The sequence below is a fragment of the Squalius cephalus genome (assembly GCF_949319135.1).
Source record: "Squalius cephalus genome assembly, chromosome: 3".
In the NCBI taxonomy this organism is placed as follows: domain Eukaryota; kingdom Metazoa; phylum Chordata; class Actinopteri; order Cypriniformes; family Leuciscidae; genus Squalius; species Squalius cephalus.
This window is the reverse complement of record NC_137124.1, coordinates 3,763,209-3,787,988: the sequence shown is the minus strand read 5'-3', so window position 1 is coordinate 3,787,988 and position 24,780 is coordinate 3,763,209. Positions and strand designations below refer to the sequence as shown.

The 24,780-nt window shown below is 39.2% G+C and overlaps 6 protein-coding genes across 6 annotated transcripts in view; 1 reads left to right on the top strand and 5 right to left on the bottom strand.

Moving 5' to 3' along the window:
• LOC307156314 (Fc receptor-like protein 5) overlaps nt 1-12,690 on the top strand; it is a gene marked incomplete at its 5' end in the record, with an annotated part of 41,789 nt that extends 29,099 nt beyond the window's left edge. Inside the window, 8 exons of the mRNA XM_079867606.1 lie at nt 2,480-2,734; nt 8,126-8,401; nt 8,500-8,784; nt 8,860-9,138; nt 9,227-9,490; nt 10,216-10,461; nt 11,526-11,636; nt 11,849-12,690. Coding sequence (XP_079723732.1) covers nt 2,480-2,734; nt 8,126-8,401; nt 8,500-8,784; nt 8,860-9,138; nt 9,227-9,490; nt 10,216-10,461; nt 11,526-11,636; nt 11,849-11,907 — 1,775 coding nt within the window. The 3' untranslated portion in view covers nt 11,908-12,690. The remainder of the gene's footprint in view (nt 1-2,479; nt 2,735-8,125; nt 8,402-8,499; nt 8,785-8,859; nt 9,139-9,226; nt 9,491-10,215; nt 10,462-11,525; nt 11,637-11,848) is intronic.
• Nucleotides 12,691-13,131: 441 nt separating this feature from the next.
• LOC307155365 (histone H2B-like) lies at nt 13,132-13,629 on the bottom strand. Its single transcript, XM_079865971.1, has one exon. It carries the CDS (start codon nt 13,609-13,611, stop codon nt 13,237-13,239), a length of 375 nt encoding a protein of 124 aa, XP_079722097.1. The 5' UTR covers nt 13,612-13,629; the 3' UTR covers nt 13,132-13,236.
• Nucleotides 13,630-15,049: 1,420 nt separating this feature from the next.
• Nucleotides 15,050-15,439, bottom strand: LOC307155370 (histone H4). Its single transcript, XM_079865976.1, has one exon. It carries the CDS (start codon nt 15,433-15,435, stop codon nt 15,124-15,126), a length of 312 nt encoding a protein of 103 aa, XP_079722102.1. The 5' UTR covers nt 15,436-15,439; the 3' UTR covers nt 15,050-15,123.
• Nucleotides 15,440-15,904: 465 nt separating this feature from the next.
• On the bottom strand, nt 15,905-16,352 carry LOC307155358 (histone H3.2). Its single transcript, XM_079865964.1, has one exon. The coding sequence runs from the start codon at nt 16,327-16,329 to the stop codon at nt 15,919-15,921; it is 411 nt and encodes a 136-aa protein (XP_079722090.1). The 5' UTR covers nt 16,330-16,352; the 3' UTR covers nt 15,905-15,918.
• A 736-nt stretch (nt 16,353-17,088) lies between these two features.
• On the bottom strand, nt 17,089-17,553 carry LOC307155362 (histone H2A-like). Its single transcript, XM_079865968.1, has one exon. It carries the CDS (start codon nt 17,526-17,528, stop codon nt 17,142-17,144), a length of 387 nt encoding a protein of 128 aa, XP_079722094.1. The 5' UTR covers nt 17,529-17,553; the 3' UTR covers nt 17,089-17,141.
• A 778-nt stretch (nt 17,554-18,331) lies between these two features.
• Nucleotides 18,332-18,985, bottom strand: LOC307155354 (histone H1-like; the record flags this gene model as incomplete). Its single annotated transcript, XM_079865960.1, has 1 exon — nt 18,332-18,985. Exon 1 carries the CDS (start codon nt 18,956-18,958, stop codon nt 18,332-18,334), a length of 627 nt encoding a protein of 208 aa, XP_079722086.1. The 5' UTR covers nt 18,959-18,985.
• Between the last annotated feature and the right edge of the window lie 5,795 nt (nt 18,986-24,780).

Here is a 24,780-nt window from a genome sequence, read left to right as displayed (position 1 = left end):
CGCATTTGAAGGCCGATTGCGTCACCGCGGCTCGATGAAGGCTGTCCCAATTCAGTTCTGCATCCTGCGAAATCCTTATTCGAAGGCCGGTTGCATCATCGCGACGCGACGAAGGCTACCCTGATTCAAAAGTGACGCCAAATGCGCCCTTCGTTTCCACGTGAAAGGAAGGATACATAAATGGACACTTAGCGGCCTATCCTACCCTATTCTACCCCATAAGTCATTGCGTGCCTTTGACAACAGCATTTATTTATTTATTTATTTTTAAAGGCGGCTGAGACTAGAGATCGGTGGTGGACAGCAAATTCAAATTTAAATGTAAGTATTATGTTTTCATTTACTCAAATAGCTAGCGAAACCAGAGTTAAAGTTTATTATAAACTTCATCTTAACTCCTTCGTCACCATTGCGTGGCTTAATTTGTCAGGTAGTTTGAGGCAAAACTTGTGCTAATATTAGTTTAACGACCTATTTGTAATATTTGCACTAGTCTCACTTGTGTATTATAAGAAGTATCACTCACCCTATAAAGCCCACAACAATAAAAAAAGTAGTTGATAAGGGAATGGGGTTTCACTTTTATGTGTTTTTGTAGCGCTGTCATGAAAGCTATGTGGTTTTTAACCAAATTTGAGTATATAGAAATATGATTTCTTAAAGGGATAGTTCACCCAAAAATGAAAATTCTGTCAGTAATTACTCACCCTCATGTTGTTCCAACCCCGTAAGACCTTTGTTCATCTTCGGAACACAAATTAAGATATTTTTGATTAAATCTGAGAGTTGTCTAACTCCTCCATAGGCTTCTAAGAGACCGAAACTTGCTGGCCCAGAAAATGTATTAAAGACATCGTTAATATAGTCCAAGTGACTCCAGTGGCTCAATCTTAAGTTTATAAAGCGACGAGAATACTTTTTGTGCGCAAAAACAAACAAAAATAACGACTTTATTCCACTTTTCATTTCCTTCTCTCTGGGCCTCGGGTCTTTGCACGTAGTGTTTAAGCGTAGCGCGTCTGTGTTGCACGTCACCACGTATCACACATGACCAGCGTCGGCCAATAGTGAGCCTACGTGGTGACGTGCAACAAAATCATTTGTTCCACAGGCTACATTAAAGTAATTTTTCCAACTATTAACAACATACGTTAAACATATCAAAATCAACAGTACATAAAATAAGAAAAAAATGATGTAGACTTTTATTCAGCTGAGCAGGGAGACCCTGGTGGTGCTGGACTGGGATGGGCTGCCCCTGGTAAGGCCTCTCTGCTGGTGGGACATCATCTGGGATGGTCTCCAGAGTGTTAGAGTGCATATTTCCAGTATCCACTAAGTTGTCTACCAACAGGTTTGCAGGGGCTGACTCAATCGATGTTTTTTTTTTTTTTTTTTTTAAAAGAGTAATTTCTGAAAAAAGTACTTTTAATAAGTTTTTAGTATCAAGAGTAAAACTAGAGTATTCTGCAGGGGAAAAAAACTCCTTGTCAGGGTTTTTATTATAGTTTTGTATTTATATTATGATACTACTGCATTTTACTTCTGAATATTTTCAAGGTTGTTACATTATATACTTTTGTGTAGTTTAATGTAAAATCATATGTGAGGGAAAAAAGGTACTTCAGTAGGTTACTTCACATACGTGAATATTTAACGAAATATGCAGTTCCAAAAATTAAAGTAACAAAATGTAGGTCTGTTGTCAGTCACTATATTAACAAATTGTTGCTATACAGCGTCCCATATCAAAGGGCGCATCTAAAGCGCTCGGACCAGTCTAGCATACGGAAGATTGTTCTTGTCGCCTGGCAACTGTGACAGCTGCCGATGACGAGCGTGAGAAATACTGGACTTTTTTATATTCAATTGGGTTTTATATTCAAACCGGGCTAAACCGAAAATACATGATCCGGCAGCGCCGGGGCTAAAGCATCCTCAACATGTCCTCCAGTAAAATATAAAACATAAAAATGACAATAGCCAATTCTGGCTCCATAGCTGTTTACTCAATTAGGCTGTATCAAATGAATTATCAGGATGGCAGCTGTCCTCTCGCACCGTTGAGGAGCGGTGATCAGAAACACCTGGTTGCGCAATTAGGAAATCCTATGAAGGCTACATGGTGCGTCCTTCGGAGGACGCATAGGCTGCATCCTTGAAGTCTTCAGTCCTTCGAAGGATGCAGCCTTCACACTGGGACACAGTTAGTAAGTACCCAGTTCAGATCTTTTAAACACTCAGACTGTAAACAGCATCATCTACTGGTCAGAACTGGAAGATCAATAATACAAAGGACATGCAGACTGGATAAATACATCAGTTTCAGTTAGTTTTTACAAATGCATACATTTTGATGTTATCATTACAATTTATAAGCAAACTAGGTTTTTAATTTAAGTGTTTTTCTGAAGTTTGAGTTCATGACAGAGATATTGATACTGCGATGCTTTTCAATATTTACTTCTATGTTTCTCAGTGAAACCTGTAGTGACGGTGAAGCCAGATCAGCGTGTGTTCAGTGGAGAGAGAGTCACTCTCACATGTGTCATACAGGGAGGAGGAGACATTCAGAGATACATCTGGATTAGAGATGGAGACACTGTCTATACAACAACAACAGCAGAGCTCAGTTTCAGAGTGTATGTGCCTGACAGTGGTGAATACAGTTGTAGAGGAGAGAGATCAGACTCACACACAGACTTCAGTGATGCTGTTACACTGACTGTATCAGGTGAGTCTTCATATTCACATCTGTTTAATTATCATTTAAATTCATATTTCAACACTTATAATCTGCAGCCACATCTTTTCTTATAAGAGGACTGAAGAAATTCACTTTTAGTCATTATTCAGTAACTGCACACGTTGTTTGTGTGTGTGTGTGTGTGTGTGTGTTGCGTGTTGCGTGTTTTGTGGAGGTTTTGGTTTATTATAAAATCATGTAAATTGTGACTTTCCAGTGTTATGGGCATCTCCATCTTTAATATTTAGTCACTGTCACTATGGTTACAGGAGATATTCATGAGTATCATGATAATAGAAGAGGACTTGAGCGTTTGAGTTCAGTTCTGATGAGTTTTGTACTGAAGTCAGAGATAATGACATGAGTCCAAGAGTGTTAAAGATGAAGAAACTACAGTTTTTTGTGCTAATTTAGAGAACATTATTAAAGAGCAGATAACATTGAACAAACATTTTATTAATGTTACTGGAATCATTTTTGTTCATAACTTTGAGAGATCCTTAACGTTAGCCAAAGTTATGATAATGTTCACTGTTAGCTGGTTATGGTTGTGGTAAAAGTATATTTATCACAAAGGTTCAACACAAAATACTCACATCCAGCGGGCAAAACAAACTCAGTGAGGATCTCAACCACAGAACCTGCCAAAGGGAAGAGAAAGTTGGCACACCACAGCTCCAATAATAGAAACATGTATCTCCCCATACACAAAAAAAAATATTTTCAGAGTATATTTTGGAATATATGCAAATATTTGAAATTGGCTGTAGCGTCTGGACCAATCGGACACACACAAATTATTCATTTATTTAATGAATAATACAGCAAACTGGATGAGGGTGCACAGGTGAGACTGAAAAACTAATGAGGTGATGAGGGAAATGCAGTCCTAGTATGCAGGAGAGAGGGACCTAGTGAAACCAGGAGGAGGCGTTGTCGTGCGTTCCGTGACAGAGCACACCCCCCCCCCCCCCCCCCCCTGCGAGCGGCTCCGGAAGCGAGGACCTGGCCGACGACGGGGTCTTCCACGGGGTCTTGGAGCAGGTTGGTCTGGGTGGTCCCGGTGAAATGCAGCAGTTAATGTGGGATCCAGGATATCTTGAGACCTGACCCAGGAGCGTTCTTCGGGGTGGGAGGTCGGAAGGCTCCCCGGCCCATGGGAAAAGGGGAGGCTGGAAACCTAGAACCCATTGAAAGGGCGTTAGACCGGTGGCAGGCTTTAGCAGGGAATTTTGGGCATACTCCGCCCAGGCCAGAAAACGACTCCAGTCCTGTTGATTCTGGTGGCAGTAAGTTCTCAGAAAACAAATTAAGTCCTGGTTAAGGCGTTCAACCTGCCCTTTGGCCTGGGGATGGTAACCAGAAGTTAAACTGACATTTATGTTTAATTTTGCACACAATTCTCTCCAGACACGGGAGGTGAATTGGGGACCGCGGTCAGTCACAATGTCCTCGGGCAGGCCAAACAGACGGAAAACCTGGTTGAATAAAGCCTCTGCAGTTTGTAAGGCCGTGGGCAGGCCGGTCAGGGAAATGAAACGGCAGGACTTAGAGAAACGATCCACCACGGAGAGGATGGTAGTGAATCCTTGAGATGGAGGTAGAGCCGTACATACAGAGATGATTACGGCGTCTCCTCTCCCGCTCCGCCGTGGAGAGGCGTGTGTGGCCAATCTGCATGGGTTCCAACTCTGCGCTGGGGAGAGTACACTCAAGAGGACTGGATCTGAGAGGTGTGTGTCGGGAGCGTAACAAATTGTCAAGGCGGATAGCAAGCTCCATAATTTGATTTAGAGTTTTACCGTCGTCGCGACACGCCAGCTCTCCTTGGAGGTTCGGGTTAAGTCCCTTGCGATAAATGAGCTTAAGAGGTTCCTCCTTCCATCCAGTTTGGGCAGCAAGGGTACGGAAAGAGAGCGTGTAGTCCGCTGCGGTCGAATTTCCCTGGCGTAACGTGAGCAGTAGTTTACCTGGGTCCTTTCCTCCCGCTGAGTGCTCAAACACCTCTCTAAATTGAGTCAGAAATTCGTTACAAGAGGGGAAAGAGAGCTGACCTCCATACCAGAGTGCAGTGGCCCATTCCAGAGCTCGACCAGTGAGTAGGGAACATATGAAGGACACGCGGCTCTCATCAGTGGAGTAGGACTGTGTCTGCTGGTCAAAATACAAGCTGCACTGCAACAGAAATCCCTTACAAGCAGAAGGTGAGCCATCAAATTTTTCAGGGAGGGATAATTTGGGTAGAATGGAGTTCTTACTCACGACAGGTGGTGCAGAAGCGGGTGCAGCTGGGTTAGAAGTTTGATTCTCAATCGCGTTAGGCAGTGATAGGGATTGAACAGTTCTTGTGAGCTTCTTTGTGAGAGTGGTTAATTTTACCAGCTGTTGCTGATGTGCAGTGAGTACATTAGCTTGATTAGATACTTCGGAGGCCAGTCGACTGAAATCACCATTTGCTCTGCGTGTCCTCTCCGGCCCAGGGCTGGCAGGCCACAATCTGCACTTCAGCTATGAGAACAGTGTCGAACTAACAACAAATTCAATCTTCAACCACTTCAAGAATTGTCCACGATTGCAACTGCCATGCAAGTATACTTTAATGAGGTGTTCTGAAGATAAGCTTATGGTTCTTTTCATACTAAAATAGATCTTGCTCCATAGTTCTATTTCCTGTTTCCGGTTCCATAACACTCACCACTTGACCTATGCATGTATGGATGGATGAATGTATGTATGTTTGTTTGTTTGTTTTGTTTAGTTTAGTTATGTTTGTGATTTAGTTAATAAAACTTGTGCACAATTATGAATTTGGTTTCTGATCCTCTGTTTGCATACAAAGTCCCTTTTACGATTTTGATCTTGTTACATGCTCTAATTGCTGTACATAAGGAATAATTATTTTTCAGCGACCATGAAAGATACATTTTCCTTAGAATAAATGAATAATCAAAGAGTTTGTTGGAACTGATTAATTGATTGTAATATTAATTTGGCTTACCTCAAAGTTAATCTAATTAACTGACCTAAATATTAATAATTAATCATAATTGGTAATTATGGATTATTATTTATATTTCCCCTTTGAGCTAATATCGTTACATGGCCCAATAAATATATTTCACACTTAACATCATATATTTTTGTTATATTTCAGAATATATTTCAATGTATTTTTTTCTGTATGGGTCCCCAAAAGTGTCAAAAATATATGTGGCATATATTCCAAATACATTGAAATATATTGTGAAATATAACAAAAATATATGATGTTAAGTGTGAAATATATTTATTGGGCCAATTTCAAATATTTGCATATATTCCAAAATATACTCTGAAAATATATTTCAAATATAATATATATTATTTATTTTGTGTATGGGTCACGTTTGCAATGGCCATTAGACTCGAAACTTCACCTGTGCTGAGAACATCACATTTTTGGAGCTGTGGTTTTCCAATTTTCTCCTTCTTTTTGCAAAAGTAAATTTATCATCATATGACCAAGACCAGTGTAATGTATTTCTGTCACAGAATGGCTCCATGAACTAAATCCCTCTGGAAACCGTTGGTCAAATGCTTTGCTCAAGGACACAATAGTGATGGTTAACAGTTCATTCACTGCAGGGTTTATACCAGCAACATTCCCATTTACAACCAGCGTTTACAACCGAAGGTCCTTATGAACAATCAGTTTGATTCCCTGAAACAGCCGTTTCAGTCTTTATGTTTCTGTTTCTTCTCAGATTTCCCCACATCTACAGTGACTGTGACACCAGACAGTCGTGTATTCACTGGAGAAACAGTTAATCTGAAGTGTGTGATAAAGTCTGATCACAGTGACTGGAGATATGAGTGGAATAAAGACAGTGTAATGTTACAGACGTCTGGTTATCGTTACACTGTAAACAGAGACACTCTCACTATCAGAGGAGCTACTGAGTCTGATCAGGGTCAGTACTGGTGTAAAGGACAGAGAGATGGAAGACCAAACTCATCAACACCAAGATCTGCTGTTTCTCTCTCTGTGAAGGGTGAGTTGAACATCATTGTCCTCATAAACTCTCTCTACATGATCATGATCACACAACCAATCGAGAGACTTTTACTCTCATTCACACTGCTGATTAATACAGTTGTCACTCCTCTTTTTTATTTAATTCTCTCTGTTCTTGTGTTACAAACTATTTGAAGGAGAAAAACAATTAAACTGAATTCAGGGGTCTGACATTTTAAAGCTAAAGTATTGTTTTACTCTAAGTGTAATCTTAAAAGCACAACATTCAGATTTAGATTGTCTAGATTTAGACTTAGATTTAAGATTTATTTGATCCGACACCAAAGTTTCAGTAGCTCACCTGAAAATGAAAGTTATGTCATCATCTAATCTCACAGACCCTCACATGACCCCTATATGCCCTTCTTCCCTGGAGCAAACAAATATGTTATTAATGTGCTGATCGCTATTATAATGAATGACATGCTTAACTTTCAGAGTTAAAAAAGGACACAAAAGCACCATAACTGTATCATAAAATGATTCCTATGATTTCATATGAATGAAGTCAAATGACTAAGAGTATTTTAGTCTCCATCATCCTGATCACGTCAGTCAGTCTTTCTAACCATGAAGCTGTTGATTACGAGTAACTAGATCTGAGCACAACCCAACATCACTGTTCAGAGACAAACACTGTTTATAGAAACAACATATTCAACCTCTCGAAGATTTACTGACAGTTGCCAGACATCTCTGATCACTAATGTTATGAAGAAAAGGAAAACTACAAAAAACCCAGTGTGATTCTCAGAGACGCACCCCTGCTAAAACAATATGGCCGTCGCTGTCAAAACTGCACTTTATACGTGACCAGAAAAAGACATTAAAGCTTAGAAAAGTTCAGACTGTCCAGTTATTTCATATCAGTCATACAGGATCATTTTACTGAATATGAAAGAGGAAAATTAACTCCAGATGTTGAAAGAAATCACTCATCAAACACAAAGGAACAGGTTTACTAGTCGTTATCTTTACTAATAAAGTGAGTTTATACAGAATCTACACGATTTTAAACACTTTTAAATAATGATGTAAATATTGTATTATCCACATTTGTGTGATATATTTGAATGCTAAAATAACGTACATGCAGACTGGATATGAATATCAACATTTTATTTATTTTTTTACTTAATAATTATAAACATTGTTGATGTAGTTCATATTCAGATCTATAATGCTAATCTGAAATCCATATTTCAGCACTTCAATTCTCTTCTGTATGAACTGATACTGATTACTGACTGAAATACTCATTGATTTGTGTAACACTGGTGAACTCTGACTCTCGAGGATCTGAATCTGTTGTTGTTCTCCTGCAGATCTAAAGCCGAAGCCTGAACTCACATCAGATCCTGCAGGAGCTGCACTGACTGGACACACAGTGACTTTGACCTGTCGCATGGATCCGTCCACTGGAAACTGGGACTCTTACTGGTACAAACACACACTGAACCCTGAGACAGAGAAGACAGAAACAAACTACAGCCTGAAGATTGATTCAGTGTCTGATGGAGGCCAGTACTGGTGTAGAGCTGGAAGAGGGAAACCAGTCTATTACACACAATACAGTGATGCACTGTGGGTAAATGTTACAGGTGAGAGAGACTGTAGTGTGTGATGCAACAAATACAGATCAGAGACAATATCTACACAACTTCTGAAACTATAAATGCAATAATCTGTGTTTGTACAGAGAGTCCTAAAGCTGTGCTGACGGTACGACCTGATGAACGAGTGTTTAGAGGAGAAACAGTCTCTCTCAGATGTGATATAAAGTGGGGAGGAGACACTGAGTGGACATACAGATGGGAAATAGAGGGAACCAACAACCAATATAAAAACACTGTCAGCCGAACCTCAACACAAGAGTTGAACATCAGCAGTGTTGATCTCTCTCACCGCGGTAAATACACCTGTACAGGACAGATACACACTCAAAGCTCTCAGCGCAGTGATGCTGTTACACTGACTGTCTCAGGTGAGTGTGTGTTTGTTGTGATCAGCTTCTCCATCAGTTTCTCTACGGCTCTGTAACTCGTGATGTTTTGTTCAGCTGAAGCTCAGGCATCAGTGCGAGTGTCTCCACAGCCGTGGCTGACTGAAGGAGAATCAGTGACTCTGACCTGTGAGGTTTCAGGCTCCTCTAAAGGCTGGACGTTCAGCTGGTTCAGAGATCATGATCATCTGTCAGACAGCAGCAGAGGAGCTGGAGGATCTTACACTCTCAGTCCTGCTGCTCTACAGCACACAGGAGTTTATACGTGCAGAGCAGAGAGAGGACGACCAGCCTATTACACACACAACAGCAGCTCACACACACTGTGGATCACTGGTGAGGGTTTATGCTTGTGCTCATCCGGATCTGTGTTTCACTGCAGTCTCTGTGCTGTCAGTTTTGATGGAGATTTTCCTCTTTTCAGGAGTTTCTGCTTCAGTGTCTCTGGTCCTCAAGCCCAGCAGAAGTCAACACTTCTCATCCGACTCTCTCTCTCTGAGCTGTGAGGATCAGAGTAACTCTGCTGGATGGACAGTGAGAAGATACACAGACAAAGACACACAAACTTGTGCAAATCAAACAGGATCTGGATGTGTAATGGACTCTCTCAGCACATCTGACACTGGAGTGTACTGGTGTGAGTCTGAATCTGGAGAGAAACGGCGTCCTCGAAACATCACTGTACATGGTGAGTCCAATCACGCTTACAACTATAAAACACAATAAATAACAATCTGTGCAAGATTAAAAATTAATATAATTGAGAATTCAGTCTTATGATTATGCATAAACTAACTGAATATCAGAAAACTGCACAGTGAATATCAAGATTTAAACTCTATAATAAAATAAAATATTCAGAAGTTTGGGATTGGTATTTTTTTATGTTTTGGAAATATGTTTGATACCAAGGCTGAATTTATTTTACCAAAAATGCATGAAAACCTTCCTTTTCCAGTATTATTACATATGAAATGTGAAAAAAATTATATGTGAATATATTGTAAAGTGTAATTTATTCATAGCTGAATGTTCAGCATCATTACTCCAGTCTTCAGTGTCACATGATCCTTCAGGAATCAGTATAATGATTTGCTTCTCAAGAAACATTTATGATTATTATCAATGTTGAAAAAAAAAACTATTGTGGAAAACGTGATGCTTTTTTTCTTCTTTGATGAATAGAAAGTTTGAAGAACAGCATTTATTTGAAATATAAATCTTTTGTAACATAAATGTCTTTTTTGATCAATGCGTCACATTTGATCATGAATCCTTGCTGAATAAAAGTTTCTCAGATTAAAGGTAGTGAACATGTTGCCCCTCCAGATCTTATTAATAACTGAAGTATGGCTCTGATTAACACAGCCTGTATCGTCACTACATCTGTTGATGTGTTTCTTGTGTTTGTAGACGGTGAGGTGATCCTGGAGAGTTCTGTTGATCCTGTGATTGAGGGAGAGACTCTGACTCTACACTGTTTCCATCGATCTACAAACTCCCCGATCCTCAGCGCTGATTTCTATAAAGACGGATCACTGATCCAGAATCAGACGACAGGAGAGATGAGCATCACTACTGTCTCAAAGTCACATGAGGGTTTCTACTACTGTAAAACAGAGAGAGGACAGTCACTCCACAGCTGGATCTCAGTCAGAGGTTATTTTATTCATGAGCATCTGATGAGATACGCCACACTATTCATATGAGTCTCTGTCTCTTATTTCTGCTGGAGACAATCAGGTGTTGACAAATACAAAGTTCTGTCATGAAACTCTAGATGGCGCTGGCGGACCGGCCTTTAACTCAGTCTGAAATCACATCATTCTCTATAGGGCACAGCTGATTGGTTCCTGCTGTATCAGCAGCCAATGAGCTTGTGCGCTTTCAGAAACCCTCCCCCTTCCCCAGCTCCACCTGTGTAGATCTGCTACAGGTAATTCATGTGTTTTGTACAGCATGTCTTACTTGCTCACAGCAGCGTAGCAGATCTATTCCTTCAAGACCGAACATATCAGCATTGTCATATCCATTACCATGCCAAACACTCAGAGAGTTCATGACAGAAGTGTGTTTGTTTCACAGTTGAAATATCAAATCACATGCAAAATATGCAGAAATATAGTGAAATCAACACCTTATAAAAAACATCACACAATTCAATGAAACTGACTTTTCATAAATTCAGTTTTTCATTTGAAAGCAGGAATGAATCTGATTGAGCTCATATATGTTCAGTGTCAAACATACAGTTTTGGTCTGAAGAGGAAAACAATTGTACGTACCTCATAAACATTAAATTGAATAACTTATATTAATATACTATGATGTCATTATTTACTCCCCCTCATGTCGTTCCAAACATGTGTGACTTTCTTTATTCTGTGGATCATATAAGAAGGTGTTTGGAAGTTGTTTTTTCCATACAATGAAATTAAAAGTTCCTTCAAGATATCTTTTATTTTCCACACAAGAAAGAAATTTAAACAGGTTTGAACAGCATGAAGGTCAGTAAATGTGGCAGAATATATATTTGTGAATGAACTCTTGCTTTAACACAGAGCTGTAAGAGGGAAATGGTGGTGGAATAATATGAGATGATAAAAAATATTTCAAAGCTTTTATATTCACTCACAAATTTTGGGTTCCTGGAGAAACTTTCTGAAAGCCCTTCAGAGCTCTGTAATGTTGCTCAATAATGTTCTTGTGTTTCTGTTTTCCAGTGTCACGTTTGGGTCAGATTTCTGTCCTCAAAACCCTCAGTTCTCTTCTGGCCGCTTCTCCGTTTCTGCTAGCGACAGTCGTGCTGCTTTACAAGTGTTACAGAGCGAGAGGTAAAACTTCTGTCTGATCTCTCTCCCTCTCTCTCTCTCTCTCTCTCTCTCTCTCTCCCTCTCTCTCTCTCTCTCTCTCTCTCTCTCTCTCTCTCTCCCTCTCTCTCTCTCTCTCTCTCTCTCTCTCTCTCTCTCTCTCTCTCTCCCTCTCTCTCTCACTCTCTCTCTCTCTCTCTCTCTCTCACTGAATCAGTGATTTATGTGTATTTCAGTCTCATCTGCTGAAGACCAGAGTCAGTACGCCGTAACAGAGGAAGAAACTTCAATCTGATATTAAAGAGTTAATTCTGTCCACATGTGTGAATGTTCTGTCAGCATTTATTTGTCCTTTAACATGGTTAGAAAATATTGTAGTTCGTTCTTCTTTATATTAGCTTTATATTTGTCATAACCTTGTGTTGTTAGTCTGTTCTTCAATAGTGAAAGCTTGACAATGATACTGTTGCTTGTTCTAGTTCGCTTGAGTAAATACATAACAGTTTTATTCTGTATCAAATGTTCTGTATAAATGAATAACTGTTGAAATTAAGTGTTTATTAGAGGTGTTTTTCTTGGTTTTGTACATTTGTAAACCATCATCTAATTCAAAAACTATGTTTTAATGTTTCAGTCATAATTGAATAATAAATCTTTATATATTTAGTGTCTGTAATTAAATCATTTGTAAGCATTTCATCATTCAAATTATTTGTTGACAGTTTCCCTTTAAAGAACCTCGGGGACAAAGACAATAAATGTATTTGACAGTTTATAACAGACTCAAACACTCAGAAAGAGTTGAACCAGCAATACTTGCCTCTGATCAAGACTATAATCAAAAGACTTTAAAAAAAAAAAAAAATTGGCTTGACTAAGAGACTAAAAGAGAAGCTTTGGGTAAAATTATTTAGTAATTATTATTTTTTTTTTATCCTTTATTTATCCAGGTAAACTGAGAACCACTTCTCATGTACAAACATGACCTGGCCAAGAGGCTACAGGAATAAATAGAAACTGTACAACTGTACATAGTCACACATGACATAGAACAAGCAATTGAATTAAAAAGGTAGACAACAAAGACAAAAATAATAAAGTGTCAATGTTTTCATTATGAAGCTCATAATAAATGTTACTCAAAGTGGAAATCTGATCTGTGGTGTGTGTTTGGTGGAGGAAGATGTGAACGTTGACATGATCATGTGTGTAAATCCCAGCACTACTAGAGCACAAGTTTCACATCTACATCTTCATCATCATCATCATCATCATCATCATCATCATCTTCCTCTACAGGATCAACAATAGTGTTGAGAGTATTTCTCAGAGTTTCTGCTACTGTAAAATAAAGCTGATTATACAGAAAAACAATATTCAAAGCTAAATGTTAAAAAAAATCTTGAACTTAATTTCATTAGCTGCAGATCAAAGCCAATATGGTGTTAGAGTGAATACAGATCTTAATCAGAAGAAAAAGGATTGCAACTTTTTCATCAGCAATACACAGAAGGACGGATGATAGGTTTTACTTTTGCCTGAAAAGATAATGTATGATCAAAGCTCTTTCACAGATAATATGTGTGGCTCTTAAAAGAGCCTTTGTGTGTGTTGAGCTCCTCCTCTACTTGGAGCTGGTGTATTTGGTCACAGCCTTTGTGCCCTCAGACACGGCGTGTTTGGCCAGCTCTCCGGGCAGCAGCAGACGCACGGCGGTCTGGATCTCGCGAGATGTGATGGTGGAGCGCTTGTTGTAGTGAGCGAGACGAGACGCTTCACCGGCGATGCGCTCGAAGATGTCGTTGACGAAAGAGTTCATGATTCCCATCGCCTTGGAGGAGATCCCGGTGTCGGGATGAACCTGCTTCAGGACTTTGTACACGTAGATCGCGTAGCTCTCCTTCCTGGACTTTCTGCGCTTCTTCCCGCCCTTGCCGGCGGTTTTAGTGACGGCCTTCTTCGAGCCCTTCTTGGGTGCGGACTTCGCTGGTTCAGGCATGATGATTCAGTCAGAGAAACTCAGAGAACATAAAGCTGAATCACTGCAGGCGGGCTTTATGCGCTGCTCTATGCTAATTTACAAAGGGAAGAACGAGCCTCTGATTGTGAGTCTTCAACCCATGTAATGACCTCATTGGCCACATTACACATTCACTGACTTGTAGGCGGACCAATCAGAAGCTTTAAAATATTAATCACGCCCATCTATTAATACCGTCCATCCCCCACATCGACTCCATTCCTTTGTTTCATTTTCCCGCATTTTTTTCGGAATGAATAAGAAAATGTGTGAATATTTTCAGAAATCTTTAACCAGGAATGCTGCGGATTCAATCATTTGAACGTTTATTTGGAAGCAGAAATAGCACAATGTATTAGTACTCAATGCAAACTCCATGAATTCACTATTAATTGCTCAATACTGTGCTTTGAAAGATACGCATATTCCCTTGAGACCCAGAAACGTTTTGTTGTATTTTCCCATGTCATTCATTGTTTACAGCAGAAGAAACAGCATAAGATAACATACGAAACAGATTGAAACATTATATTTTATTCATATGCTATGCTGTGTCCAGTTGTTTAAAAATAAAATGACAAGATATTACATGTTTAGGCAAAAACTATGGGAAGTTTCAGGATTTGTTTAATCAAACGTTGTGCAAAGATGATTCTCAGCTATGTTATGAAAGATATAATGTAATGTATACTTCATGCACTTAATTATGCCTGTAAACATGGCCATAAATGCCATTCCCATTCAACACAATGTATCTAACTGTATCTAATCAGCATTAATGTGTTCTTGGGGCAACATGATGACAAAAGTGTCTACATTCATATGAATATCGATGTATAATTTCCTTCCCTAGACACCTCGTCTCCAAAACCCCATATATGTTTCCTGAGATGTTGATTTATGACAAACAACTTGAAAGCAAGTCTGATTTAAATGATAATTACAAAATATTTTAATTTTCCATATGAGTGCTAAATTAATGCCAGTCATTTTTAAAGACTAAGCAGAAGTTGTAGTAGTCATGATAAAACCTCCAAACATTTGGTATCTGAGAGATCAGACAGAAGTGTTACCTCTCGCTCTGTAACATTTATAAATTTTGGAAAGCCCTGAATTTGACTTTACATCCAGGCTGAAAAACACGTTCTGTGATAGAAATTCACTAAAATATAAGGTGAAGAATAAACTGTATTTTGAAAGACATGCATATACAAATGTAAGAACAATAGTGAACTACATAAAATGTTGCACAATGACAACGAACGCCCACAACTCTGTGAAAATGTAGTTTTAACTGCAAAGCACAATAGTGAGAATAACAGTAGTTTATTATTTGTATTTGCTTAATAAATCATTTTGAGGTAACGTTTAAGGAAAGCACAATAATTATTATATTACAAAATATAATTTCACCACCTCGTAACTTGTTCTTTGTGTGATAATGTGTGTGGCTCTTAAAAGAGCCGTTGTTTTTTCTTCTTCGTGGATCTCTTAACCCCCGAACCCGTACAGAGTGCGCCCCTGTCGCTTCAGCGCGTACACAACATCCATGGCGGTGACGGTCTTTCTCTTGGCGTGTTCAGTGTAAGTCACAGCATCACGAATGACGTTCTCCAGAAACACCTTCAACACACCGCGAGTCTCTTCATAGATCAGGCCAGAAATACGCTTGACGCCGCCACGCCGAGCAAGACGACGAATAGCGGGTTTAGTGATTCCCTGGATATTATCGCGAAGAACCTTTCGGTGCCGCTTAGCGCCTCCTTTCCCGAGTCCTTTCCCGCCTTTTCCTCTTCCAGACATGACGACAGATTCTCTTCAACTGACAACAACAGATGAGAGTAAAACCACTGGAGAAGAGGATTTATAGTCAGCTAGCGGACCTGGTTGAAACCACATTCATGGGCGGTTCTAGTAAACGTCACCAGTTACGCATTACCTAGTCGAGGTCAGTTGATTCTTGATACTAGTGGAAATGAGTAGAATTTAAGTAATATTAATAGCTCTATAATTTAACTATATAATACATAAAAACCCCTATAAACAAATATAACTATAGAGCTTCAGTCATTTTGACTACATATTAACTATTGTAGCACATAACACTAAAACCACCGCTCATTTCCTTAACTTTGCTTTTAGATTTAATACATACAAATTGCATTTTTACAACCGTGACATATGAAGTTCCGATTTCAAAACACCATATAATATGGAAATCATCTTTCATAGAGTTAATGAGGTGGCTCTTAAAAGAGCCGTTGGGTTTGTGTGTCTGCTGGGGGTTTAAGCGCGCTCTCCGCGGATGCGGCGGGCCAGCTGGATGTCTTTGGGCATGATGGTGACTCTCTTGGCGTGGATGGCGCACAGGTTGGTGTCCTCAAACAGACCCACTAAATAAGCCTCGCTCGCCTCCTGCAGGGCCATAACAGCCGAGCTCTGGAAGCGCAGATCCGTCTTGAAGTCTTGAGCGATCTCTCTCACCAGGCGCTGGAAGGGCAGTTTGCGAATCAGCAGTTCAGTGGATTTCTGGTACCGGCGGATCTCTCTCAGTGCCACGGTACCGGGCCTGTACCGATGAGGCTTCTTAACGCCACCGGTGGCGGGAGCGCTCTTACGGGCGGCTTTAGTGGCCAGCTGCTTCCTCGGGGCTTTACCTCCGGTGGACTTACGAGCGGTCTGCTTAGTTCTCGCCATTATTTAAAGTGTTCAGATGCTGATTTAATCAGATCGAAAGACTGAGTGAGTAGTTCAGGCGAACACAGCGCGTATTTAAGCCCAGGGCTGCCGTGCGCTCATTGGATGGCTTTGCTTCAGATGCATTTGATTGGTTATTGTCTGGCGTCTGTAAATGACAGTTGGCCAATGGCTGTTTTCAAACAAGTGACGTCAGTTTGTGGTTCCCGCCCAAACGTACTTTGCTTTTTCTCTGTATCCACGAAAATACATTAGGCGAAATCAGTTTTAAATTTGTAAACCAAAATAGGCGATTTGTAATGTTTCTTAAAAACGAATTGGACGTACAGTTTGACTTGTGGAAATAATATAGTATAAAATTTAGACAAGTACAGATACTTATATCATCACGATACATTTCATTCATTTTTTTATCAATGTATCAGCTTAAATATTTTTAGCAATGCCAAATAAAACTACATTTTCATAATGCCCTCATTAAACCCTCACAAAGTGTAGCGGTTAGTTAGAAAATGCTTTATTTTCAAAAAGAATATTTGGGGACCATGTGTATTTCTAGTCAAAATTTAAGTGTATAATGGAATCTCAGACAAGAAACAAACTTTTTTTTTGATGTCAGCATTGTACAATATTCATGTTTACTATTCATAAAAGTCTATTCATGTGCATTCTGCAGCAACTTTCTTATTTGTTTTATCAAAGGGACTTTCAATAGAAAATCAAATAAAAATCGGGTAAATGAATTCACTCTTTCTTGGGGAATTGTGTGGCTCTTAAAAGAGCCTTTGGTCTGAAGAGAAGCTTCCGTCAGTCTACTTGGCCTTCGCGGGCTTCTCGGTCTTCTTGGGCAGCAGCACGGCCTGAATGTTGGGCAACACACCGCCCTGAGCGATGGTCACGCCGCCCAGAAGCTTGTTCAGCTCCTCGTCGTTGCGCACCGCCAGCTGCAGGTGTCGAGGGATGATGCGGGTCTTCTTGTTATCCCGAGCGGCGTTTCCAGCCAACTCCAGGATCTCAGCGGTCAGATACTCGAGCACAGCGGCCAAATACACCGGAGCTCCGGCACCGACGCGCTGGGCATAGTTGCCTTTGCGGAGAAGCCTGTGAACACGGCCGACGGGGAACTGCAGTCCCGCCCTGGAAGAGCGACTCTTGGCCTTAGCGCGAGCCTTTCCCCCGGTTTTACCTCTTCCACTCATTATTAAAATCAGAAACTAAAAGAGAAGAATACCGTGACGAAGATAACAGAATGAAGATCAGTGTCGGCTCATACTAGCTTTAAACGAGAGTGCCAGTCGCCCATTGGTTTAGACTGTGATAAGTTTTAAACCAATCACTGAGCTTCCCCTTAAAAGCCCAACCCCTTTTTTGGAACGATCACATGTATTGACTAGACAGAAGAGATTAAATCAAGTCATCCTCATTTATATAGCGCTTTTAACAATGTAGATTGTTTCAAAACAGCTTTACAGAGATAAACGTATAATGTATCCAGAGACTGAATCACTGAAATGTTTTATAGAAAATTCAAATAAGTACAACAATGGATATTATACGATGTTCCTACCAAAAGTGCTACACATTTCACACACTTGTTCACACTGACCAGATCTGATACTGTAGTGTAGAGTATTATTACCCTTAATGTAATATTATAATTTTATCACTGCCATTATTGTTTGTGGGGTTATTTTGAATTGCCACGTTTCTCCAGCATTATGGTTTGTGTATAAATTCTAATATTTACTGTTAATCAACATCGAGTCGAACTGTGATAACGGTTTACTTTGAAATATAACAAGCTTTTTGGCAATTTTCAATCAATTTCTTGCGAATAAAAATTATTTATTTGAGTTTTACCTAAACTAAATTTGTTGAGTCACATATTTGGCTATTTGATTCCAGAACTAACAAATCATTCAGAAACATGAGTTTTGCTCTTTACTGGAGTCAGTGGTTGGCTCTGAAAAGAGCCGTTGAGGAACACACAGTAACGTTAGATTTATTTCTTCTTGGGAGCTGCCTTTTTAGGCTTGGCGGCTTTAGGTTTCGCTGCTTTAGGTTTCGCCGCTTTGGGTTTTGCTGCCTTTGCCTTTTTTGGGCTCTTGGCTGCTTTCTTAGGAGTCGCCGGTTTCTTGGCCTTCTTGGGGCTCTTCGTCGCCTTCTTAGCGGCGGGTTTCTTCACCTTCTTCGGGGATTTCTTAGCGGCGGGCTTCTTCGCTGCTGCAGTTTTGGGCTTCTTAGCGGCAGCGGGTTTCTTGGCTGCGGGCTTCTTGGCTTTAGGAGCCGCTTTCTTCGCTGGCTTCTTCTTGGTCTCGGCTTGCTGCTTGTTGAGTTTGAAGGAGCCTGAGGCACCGGTCCCTTTGACCTGAACGAGGGTGCCTTTAGTCACCAGGCTCTTGATGGCGATCTTGACGCGGGAGTTGTTCTTCTCCACATCGTATCCACCGGCAGCGAGCGCTTTCTTCAGGGCGGCGAGGGACACACCGCTCCTCTCCTTCGATGCGGACACAGCCTTGACAATGAGCTCGCCGACGCCTGGACCTGCTTTCTTGGCTTTCACAGCGGACTTCTTCTTGGGCGCTTTGGCCGGGGCGGCAGCAGCGGGGGCTGGGGCGGTTTCTGCCATCTCTCTCTCTCTCTCTGGTCGGATCTGATAAACTCTGTCTGGTTTCAGCAATGAATGAATAGCGCTCGAGCGGCGCCGCGGTCTTAAATGACACATGAGAACCTCGTAGACTCAACCTGTCCCGCTCGGTGTCTGCTGCTCACTGACGCTTGTGTTTTCTTCTCTTACATTTGGGGCGAAACTGGAGCTGTTAACTAGTTTGTCACAATCAAAACTAAGTGAACACCAAGCAGAGGTTCTGGGCTTTCATTAGAGACTAAAAAACGCGAAGAGGAAAAGTTACTTTTGCCTTCGTCAGACCAAATCCAAGGTGAGCATCAGCCGCGGGGGAAAGCCGTGCTCAAATCTGATGGATAGTTTTAACGGAACAGTTGATAAAAGCCTGAACGCGTAATGTGTGTGCTCAGAAAACAGTCTGAAAGAGACTTCAATGTAATCAGCATCAGTGATGAGCGTTAGGAGGCTTTCATACAGCTGTTGTTTTGGGCAGCTTGAAGCACACGAACATCATCCGGCGTCTCAGAGTCTGTCTGTGGCCCTTATCTTCGGTCAGCAGATTATCAATATGTTATCTCATTAAACACGTTAAATAAATCGTTGATGTAGGCCAGCATCATATCACAACATAAATATTTTAATTGTAATAAAGGATTTGTGTCTACTGATTCGCCATTCATCTCTTAGGGAACATGTAAATGGAAATTATTGCTAATTTAAAGCAAGAGACAGCACAGGTCATGATTTCCTTTTAACCACTTCATGTAATTCAACAATTTTTTAACAATGAGTAAACTGGTCTCGTCTGGTTTGTTACAGTTTCAACCAAATCACTGCATCTGTCTCCACTCGGATTTGTGGATTATATAGCCTATATACAGGTGCTGGTCATAAAATTAGAATATCATCAAAAAGTTGATTTATTTCAAGAATTCAACTTAACAGGTGAAATTAATATATTATATAGACTCATTACATGCAAACTGGGATATTTCAAGCCTTTATTTGTTATAATTTTGATGATTAAGGCTTACAGCTTATGAAACCACGAAATCAAAATCTCAGAAAATTAGAATATTACATGAAATCACACAGTAATTACACAATAATATCATGGTCATTGAACCAGGTTTTGGTTCTTTTGGCAGTGTGGGCAGGTGCAAATCCTGCTGGAAAATGAAGGAAGCATGAAGTGCTCTGGAAATGTCTTGGTAGACGGCTGCGTTGACTCTGGATGTAATGAAGAACAGTGGACCAAAGTCCTCTTTTCTGATGAGAGGAAATTTTGCATCTCATTTGGAAACCAAGGTCCCAGAGTCTGGAGGAAGAATGGAGAGGCACACAATCCAAGATGCTTGAAGTCCAGTGTGAAGTTTCCACAGTCAGTGTTGGTTTGGGGTGCCATGTCATCGGCTGGTGTTGGTCCACTGTGTTTTCTGAGGTCCAAGGTCAACACAGCCGTCTACCAGGAAGTTTTAGAGCACTTCATGCTTCCTGCTGCTGACCAACTTTATGGAGATGCAGATTTCATTTTCCAACAGGACTTGGCAACTTCCAGTACCTGGTTTAAGGACCATGGTATCCCTGTTCTTAATTGGCCAGCAAACTCGCCTGACCTTAACCCTATAGAAAATCTATGGGGCATTGTGAAGAGGAAGATGCGATACGCCAGACCCAACAATGCAGAAGAGCTGAAGGCCCCTATCAGAGCAACCAGGGCTCTCATAACACCTGAGCACTGCCACAGACTGATCGACTCCATGCCACGCCGCATTGCTGCAGTAATTCAGGCAAAAGGAGCCCCAACTAAGTATTGAGTGCTGTACATGCTCATACTTTTCATGTTCATACTTTACAGTTGGCCAGCATTTCTAAAAATCCTTTTTTTGTATTGGTCTTAAGTAATATTCTAATTTTCTGGGATTTTGATTTCTTGGTTTCATAAGCTGTAAGCCATAATCATCAAAATTATAACAAATAAAGGCTTGAAATATCTCAGTTTGCATGTAATGAGTATATATAATATATTAGTTTCACCTGTTAAGTTGAATTCTTGAAATAAATATATATATATATATTTATGACCAGCACCTACACTACCGGTCAAAAGTTTTAGATCAGTAAGATTTTTTTTGTTTTTAAAAGAAGTATCTTCTGCTCACCAAGGCTGCATTTATTTGATTAAAAATACAAACAAAAACAGTAATATTGTGAAATATTATTACAATTTAAAACATCTGTTGTCTATGTGAATATATAGTAAAGTGTAATTTATTCCTGTGCATAAGCTGAATGTTCAGCATCATTACTCCAGTCTTCAGTGTCACATGATCATTCAGAAATCACTCTAATATGATGATTTGATGCTCAAGAAACATTTATGATTATATCAATGTTGAAAACAGTTTTTTACAATTTTATTTCATGATGCTATGATGAATAGAAAGTTCAAAAGAACAGCATTTATCTGAAATGGAAAGCTTTTGTAACATTAAACACTACCGTTCAAAAGTTCGGGGTCAGTAAGAATTTTAATTTTATTTTTGGGGGAAAGAAATAAAATAAATCAATACTTTTATTCATCAAGGATGAGTTAAACTCATCAAAAGTTACAGTAAAGACATTTATAATGTAGAAAATATTATATTTTAAATAAATGCTGTTCTTTTGAACTTTCTATTCATCAAAGAATTTTGAAAAAAAAAAAATTGTACACAACTGTTTTCAACATTGAAAATAATAATTCATGTTTTTTGAGCATAAAATCAGCATATTAGAATGATTTCTGAAGGATCATGTTATCATGCTAACCTATTGTCTTTAATGGCTCTTGGAGCAAGAGCCACAGTCCAGACGTTGAATCGTTAGGCTGATTGGATTAGCACATGTTTGAATGGTTATGCTGATTGGATTGAGACTGGTAACACGCTGGAGTCTGGGGCGGGTTTCCTTAACCTGTATACTCATTTACATGCTTTGTTTGAATTTGTCTCCATCAAAAGTCCCTCCTCCTAAAATACCTATAAGACCCCATGTAAATTTATGTACATTAGATTTTGTTGGACGAATCCGCAGCCGCGCTCAATAAACAATAACTCCAACATCTCCTGGTCTGCTTTGAAGAAAGAAAAACTTTACAACATACCGATACTTTTTACTTTTAAAAGCATGCACTTTGGGTTGATATATGAGGTGAATACATTTTCATGACCTCTAAAATAATTTGTGATTTGTGCTCTCGATGCGCCTGTAATTAGTCATGTGTATGGTTACCGTAGTAAAACCATTGTTAATTTTTTTTAAAAGGCTGCCAGTGTTGTTGTACCCCAATAGGTAAACCTTTTGCAAATTAAAAACTACATTTTTAAAAAATGTTTTGGACAGTGAGAGATAGAGTAAGGTGAAAGAAAAATAAAGAATAGAGTAGCAATACTTTGAAGACAGTGAAGCTTTACAAGAAAGAAATTGAGAGAGAGAGTGTGTGTGTGTGAGAGAGAGAGAGAGAGAGAGAGAGAGAGAGAGAGAGAGAGAGAGAGAGAGAGAGAGAGAGAGAGAGAAATAGAAATGTGTGTGAAGAAAGAAAGAAAGAGAGTGTGAGAGAGAGGCAGTAAGAGGAGTATAGGAGTGGCTCTTAAAAGGAGTGGCTCCGTTGGTTTTCTTATGAAGAGATACAGGTAGCGGTAAGCTTCCTGGATTATATGGTTACCGTAAAACCATTGTTATTTTTTTTAAAGATTGCCACTGTTGTACCCCAATAGGTAAAACTTTTGCACGTTTCATTCTGACAGATTTATTAACAACAATTACAGAACATAACACAATCCATTTGAACTTTAACGATCAATCAAAATAAATTTAATTGCACAAACTATCAAAATTATAGTAAATGTTGCATGCTAGTTTTCAAGAGTTTGGGTTTGGTAAGATGTTTAATGTTGGAAGAAGTCTAATCTGCTTACCAAGGCTGCATTTATTTGATCAAAAATACAGTAAATCTTTGTAAAAACAAATACTGTGAAATATTATTGCAATTTAAAACAATATGTTAAAATGTAATTTATTCCTGTGATCAAAGCTGAGTTTTCAGCATCAATAATTATTAGGACAGCATTTACATGAAATATATATATTTGTGTAACAATGTAAAATCCTTTACTGTCACGTTTAATCAATTTAATGCATACTTTCTGAATAAAATAAATTCGTGCTAAATAAATAAAATGACTGGTTTAAAATAAATAAAAAAAAACACCTTAGGATCGACATTTTTTATGTGTGGATATCCTGTATAGAATATACAACATCAGTATCGATATTTCAGGATCGAAATCCGCGCATAGCTATATCATCGTCAACAAGCAGCGGGGTTTATCTAAAGTTACTTCCCATCGACCATAACAACTTTTTATAAACGTAATATAACCTAACAGTCTCTGCAGCTTTCTGTGATTAATTAACGTAATGACCACGGTAACGTTAACAGCACCATAGATTAAAAAGCTCCACAGTCCACACACACACAAATATAACGTTAGATAACTTTAATAAGCATACAAATAATAAAAATAAAATAAAAGGACAAAAATAATTAAGCAGAGGCAGGGATACATTGACCAGAAAGGGGGAAATCCCACGCATCCCCCCCGGCAAATCGCACCCATAAGTGTTCATGTCAGGTTTAAATAATCAATTGTGAAAGAGTATTCATTGAGATGTTATATTTGACTATTAGTTCGAGTCATTAACTTGTTAAATTAAGTTTATTTTTGCGCTGTTAATGAGTGAATAGTGCGTTGCGTGAAATGGCGGCGGGGTGTGTGCGTCACAAGTGAGAGATGTGTTAGTGGCTAAGCAGCTAAAGTCTTGATTAAATTATATATAATTTAATCAAGACTTTAGCCGCTTTATATATATAATTTAATCAAGACTTTAGCCGCTTAGCCACTAACACATCTCTCCAACAAGTCCTCCAACTTATACGACCGTAAAGGTCGATGCATTATGGGTTTTATACGAGACAATTGAGGCTAAGTCTCACTTGTGACGCACACACCTCGCCGCCATTTCACGCAACGCACTATTCACTCATTAACAGCACAAAAATAAACTTAGGCTAGGCTATATATATATATATATATATATATATATATATATATATATATATATATATTAAACTTATATATATATGTGTGTGTGTGTGTGTGTGTGTATGTGTATGTATATGTATATGTGTATATGTATATGTGCTGGTTTCTGTAGTTAACTTACTGTGGTGTATTTAAACATGTATTTTGTGCTTAACGGGTAACGTTAAAAGAGCTGCGGTTTAACAGTGCCTGTCTGTTTATGTGTTTTATCACACAGGTATGTTAATTGGGATCTAAGAAACACTGTAGCCTAATGCTGTTTTGAATTATTTGCATACAATGACATTTTTGTTATTATTATTATTATCATTATTATCATTATTTATACTATTGCTATTATTATATATTGTGTATGTGTGTGGCGAAGTGTGTGTCTCTCTTTCCTGCAATGTCACTTGAGGAGAGGTTAAAAGAGCTGCGGTTTAACAGTGCCTGTCTGTTTATGTGTTTTATCACACAGGTATTGTAATTAAATTCAACTTTTGCACGACCAGCTTTGTGTGGAAAATTATTTTATTCAAAACATTTAAAAATATCTACACCGCTACACATGCATCTCGCGCTGATCACCGGTGATCGGTTCTGCGCAGATTTTGCTCATCTCAAACAATAACGATCAGTCTATAATCCCACCCACTTTGAAGCGGTACTGACTGCAGTGGAAAACAAACCAAGCTA

Excerpts from the sequence above, each read along its gene's own strand:
- LOC307155365 (XM_079865971.1), bottom strand. The coding sequence starts at position 13,611 with ATGCCTGAACCAGCGAAGTCCGCACCCAAGAAGGGCTCGAAGAAGGCC.
- LOC307155370 (XM_079865976.1), bottom strand. The coding sequence starts at position 15,435 with ATGTCTGGAAGAGGAAAAGGCGGGAAAGGACTCGGGAAAGGAGGCGCT.
- LOC307155358 (XM_079865964.1), bottom strand. The coding sequence starts at position 16,329 with ATGGCGAGAACTAAGCAGACCGCTCGTAAGTCCACCGGAGGTAAAGCC.
- LOC307155362 (XM_079865968.1), bottom strand. The coding sequence starts at position 17,528 with ATGAGTGGAAGAGGTAAAACCGGGGGAAAGGCTCGCGCTAAGGCCAAG.